At 57.1% G+C, this 4,820-nt stretch overlaps 1 protein-coding gene across 1 annotated transcript; it reads right to left on the bottom strand.

Moving 5' to 3' along the window:
- Window positions 1-1,750: 1,750 nt before the first annotated feature.
- Window positions 1,751-2,869, bottom strand: LOC142802862 (ATP-dependent DNA helicase PIF1-like). The gene has a single exon (XM_075887928.1). The coding sequence runs from the start codon at window positions 2,867-2,869 to the stop codon at window positions 1,751-1,753; it is 1,119 nt and encodes a 372-aa protein (XP_075744043.1).
- Window positions 2,870-4,820: the final 1,951 nt, after the last annotated feature.

Genomic DNA, 4,820 nt, shown 5'->3' with positions numbered 1-4,820 from the left:
GCGCGAGCGTTCCAAGGTCCCCTTTAAGAGGCGAGGACAAGTCACCCGGCGTGCCGTCGAGCCTACCCGCGAACCTTGAAAACAAGCCTCGGCGCTCCAAAGCACCCGTCTGTTCCAGCGACAGCCATGCCCCTCCCATTGCGAAGTCACCGAAATTGGACGCACTACCGACAGGGAAAGGGCACTTGCCCTCAAGCGCAAGCGAAAAAAACTCCCAAGCATTTCCCCGAGGGTGAACATGGTTAAGTGCGAATGCACGGGGTGATGCTATGAGGGGTATTTATTATTTCGCACTATTATATTTGTTAATCACACTATGGTACCTTTATGGTGTAATGGTTCCTGGGAATCGCAATTTGATCACACGGGGGAGTTTACATTAACTCACTGGCGAATGCCAACGAATTTTAACATTACTCCCCCTCATAGCATCACCCCGTGCATTCGCACTTAACCATGTTCACCCTCGGGGAAATGCTTGGGAGTTTTATTACTGATGATGATGATGATTAAAGTGTAAATAATGAATTTAAGTGCTGTTTGTCATGAAGCATTTGTACACAGATACATTATATACGAAGTATTATTTATTTACACTTCACGATTTTCGTACGATGCATTAAATGCACACATCGCGAGCGCGTCACACACACACAAACTACACTACAGATTAGCACCTATTCGTGTTATCGTTGTAGCTCACGGTTAGTACCAGCGCTTTGTGATCCGAGAAATGTACGGTGAGCGGATCCGGCAAAAAGGAGCGGACCGTACAGTTCCTACTGAACGCCAAGTCTATGAAGCCACCGTTGATCGTGGTCGGAAACTCGAGAGACAGACACGTCATCGAGTAATTGTTCAGCATGTGGTCAACCAACCAGTCATTGTCCTTTCTAACGTCCACGTTAAAGTCACCCACAACCACAATCGGAACCGAGGGACGCGCGCGCACAGACTCACTCTCCATCGCCGCATCCATCTGCTCCAAGACGTCATCTCTCGAGAGGTTCGGGGCCAGGTAGACGGTCACAACCAGGACGGCATCGCCGGAGTAGGCACTGGTGTAGACGGAGGCGTACGGCGAGTCGTCCCTGAGCGGCGAAGTACACACTGCATGCGAGAGGACGTTGGCGTAGACGTGTCCAACCAAGCACACGCCGCAGTACTCGCCCCGGCTTCCACTCCGGGCGAAGGAGCACGGGTCGTCAGTGGGACACATTCGCGGCGATGCATCAGGAGCGAGGTCGGCACGCTGTAAGACCAGGAGTTGGGTCCGGTCCTGCTGTCGCCTGAGCTCTTCACTGAAAGGCTGGTAGCGCTTTAGGAAGACGTCCACTCCACCAGCCCTTCTCTCGGCAAGGGCCCGGGTCACGCGATCGTAGCCACTCAGGGAGACATCGGCAGCGCAGTCACCGGAGGAGCGGTTCCAGGTGTCCGTGAGGCAGAGGAGATCAACTCTGGAGAGTACGGGGTCTTTGGCAACGTCCAGTGCATGCGCCGAGAGAGAGCGGACGTTTAGGAGCGCGAGCGTGAACTCCCTACAGCCACCCTCGCACACCCTGCGGAAATACTGGCCCCTCAGAGTGGAGAGGTAGCGCTGCGTGACGGTGACGAGACGGTGATTCTCTAGCCTCCGAAACTCATCGAGCATAGGTTTGTCGGGGTTGTCTTGCTTGTGGTAGAAGGTGTGGTCTCCCTCAGCGTTGGTGAGGTATAGTCCGTTGAGGTTGGTACACTGAGAGAGCGCAACCTAGACGAGCTTCTGCGGGTGCGTCTTGGAGTAGTCGTACACGACCGAGGCGTAGGTTCCCCCTTGAGATTTGTGCACGGTGACGGCGCTGGCCTGGACAAGGGGGAACTGCGTCCGTTTACAAGCTATTCCGGCCTTTCGATCTACCGTGACGGTGGCCGACTGCATCTCGATGGGTATCCAGTTCTCACTGGTCCTGTCGTAGCCGTTGGAACGGGCCTCGTGAACGGCCCGAGTGGCGCGTGCACGCGGGAGCTTTCCGGTACCGGGCACATCGAACTCGAGCCACAGTCGCCTAACGTGCGTCTCTTCATCCTCGTCTCCTTCTCCTTCTTCATCCACTCCATCTCCATCATCGGGAAACGGGCCGGCGAGCTCACACAGGCGCAAGACTCCAACCGCACCGTTTACCAGACCATCCACGAGATCGATGTTATCAGTCATCATGTAGGGCTTGCCAACCACGGCCATGACTTCCCCGGGCAAATTTGCAAACTCGCTGGGAACCATGCGGGCAACCCTGCGCTTGGCATTCTCGAGCAGATGCGGCGTCTTGCAGCCGAGGTACCGATCACGCGCGCGAAGCACCACGAAGTCGTCCTGTGAACGGGCCATGGTCTTGTTTAAATGCGTGACATCGGCGTTCGAGTAGAAGGTGCGCACGGCCGAGGGCGCGCACTCGGCGGCTTCCTCGACCGTGACGAACCTGGATTCGAGAAGCTTTACTTCTTCGGGCTTGAGCGCGCGGCCGTCCCAAATCTTGGTGAGGACCGCGGAGAAGGTGACGTCGGACTGGCGCACGACTCTCACGAGCGGGAAGTAATCGAGATGATGCCAGGTGACAGTGCTGAATCCGAGGAGACCATCAGCACTGCGGGGCCGCTTGAAGATCTCGCTGGCACGCACGGGTGGCAACTGCCGCAGGTCCCTGCAGAGGATGACGTCCAGTCCACCGAAGGGTTCGGTGAGTCGCTTCGTGATCTGGCGCAGACGGCAATCAACCAGTTTGAGTTGGTCGGCGGACATCATACTGACTTCGTCTATGATGACGCACTTGACTCTGCGGAAGGCACACCGGAAGGTGTTCAGGTCACTAGGTCGGAGTCCACCGTCCCCCATGACTCCGAGGCGGGCGTCCTGTCGGTTTCCAAGGGCAGCCCGCACGAGTTCGAAGGCACTGTGGACGGTAGTTCCACCCACAGCAACGGCGGCCTTTCCCGTACTGGCGCAGATCACGTACGCGTTGTAGACGGAAGGGACGGATGAGGAGGAGCCGTCTTCCCAGCCAACGGCACCGCAGCAGTCCGCTCAGCGGTTATACACGCCCTTGGCGAGCTTGAGCACGAAGGTCTTGCCACAACCCGCGGGTCCCGTGAAGAAGACCCGCAGCGGAGGCTGCCCCGGCGTGGTCTGACAGTGCAGAATCTCGCGCAGCAACTCGTACTGCTCGGGGTTGGGGCTGCGCATCATCGAGACGTACTCTTCTCGTTCCATGATTCCGCGCCGTTTGCGTACCGCAGCACACGGCGTACTGACCTCCTTGAGCAGTCGGAGCAGGCGCTCGTTAGGCAGCACGTCCGCGTACACACTAGCATCCGCATCTCGTCGTTCGGGGATTTGTACCAGCGCGCACCCGTCATCTTCATTACATTCTTCTTCTTCTTGCATTGTTCTTTCTTCATCCTCCTCTCTCTCTCGCCTGAGCCGCAGCATCTCGGCGTAGTGGACCTCCACCATTTCTTGGACCAGTCCATCGTCATCCGCGGGGTTGTATTCTTTTCGTTTTACCTCGATCAACTGCTTGTTGTTCTCGTAGATGGACACATATCTATTACCATCCAACACATCAACCGTTTCGCTTCGGAACGGGACGTATAGAAGGACATTTTCCCGCATATACGACTCCACATCGTTACCGGGGTTGTATCCATGGTAGCGTATCACAGCCGGCCGTACCCTGAGCACGTAACGGCAATCACCCTTCGCCGGCCGGTACTTGCTGGCGAAGTCGGCGAGGCATACGTCGTTGAGGGTAGGCGGCCTGGCCTCGTATTTTTGCACGAGGTTCGCTTTCCAGGCGTCGGTGGAGCCCGGAGGGAGCGCCTCCAACTCGGCACGCGTTTTGCGTACGCGCACCCGTTCTTCGGGGTAGCACGTGGGGACGTACACCACCTCCCGGCTCTTGTGCGACATGTCCTGTTTGAGCAGAAACCAGGCCGCCTCCTGTGCCGACATTTGAATTCCTTTAAGGATGTCCACACGAAGCTTGCGGATCACGGCTTCGATGTCGTCGTTGGGATTCGTTTTGAGGATCTCGGCAACGGTGCGTTTGAGGTTAGACATTCCGCGGTCAGACTTATTGACATAGTCCACCACGTAGGAAGTGCACGCGTAGTAATCGAGTATTATCTGCATATCCATATTCGAATCCAAGACCCGGCCTATCCACGCGTTGAATGCATTCACAAACTTCTCCGCTGGGGTCCTTCGATGGAGGACGCAGGGTCGCGAAAGGCCGGCGCACAGGACATCCATATACTCCTTCTCGGAGTGCAGGCCGAAAGCGCGTAGAAACGAGGCGAGATCCTCAAAGTCGCTGGACTCGAGGCCCTCGTGCATTTCATCGTACTTCTTCTTGAGGGCCTTGAGACGCTGGCGTTCCCACTTACTCTCCGCATCGTCTCCCTCCGGCGCAAGTGGAAACGGCACCACGATCCTCGTTTCATCACTGGGCATGAAGGGCGCCCCGAACCGGCACTTGGTGCGGCCGCGCTTGTAGCACGTGTGGGTGTGCTCATGCGTCTGCGTGCGCGGCCGCCCGAGGAGCGTAGTGTCGAGCGTGAGGAGTTGGGCCACCATCTCGAGGGTCATGGGCATGGCACCTTCCTCACCGGTGAGCTCCTCGTCGGGCGCCTCTTCGAGCCACAGGATCACGTGCACGTGCGCGCTTCCTCTCTGCTGGAACTTCACCCGCTTGAAGTAATCCCGGATCACGTATGGGCGGAACGGCGAGCAGTTTCGGTCGGCGAGCACGTTCATGATGACGTCGAAGATCCTGTTGATGTACATC

The sequence above is a fragment of the Rhipicephalus microplus genome, chromosome 3 (assembly GCF_043290135.1).
Source record: "Rhipicephalus microplus isolate Deutch F79 chromosome 3, USDA_Rmic, whole genome shotgun sequence".
In the NCBI taxonomy this organism is placed as follows: domain Eukaryota; kingdom Metazoa; phylum Arthropoda; class Arachnida; order Ixodida; family Ixodidae; genus Rhipicephalus; species Rhipicephalus microplus.
The sequence above is the reverse complement of the archived record's forward strand: the minus strand, read 5'-3'. Positions and strand labels throughout refer to the sequence as shown.

Excerpts from the sequence above, each read along its gene's own strand:
- LOC142802862 (XM_075887928.1), bottom strand. The coding sequence starts at position 2,869 with ATGGGGGACGGTGGACTCCGACCTAGTGACCTGAACACCTTCCGGTGT.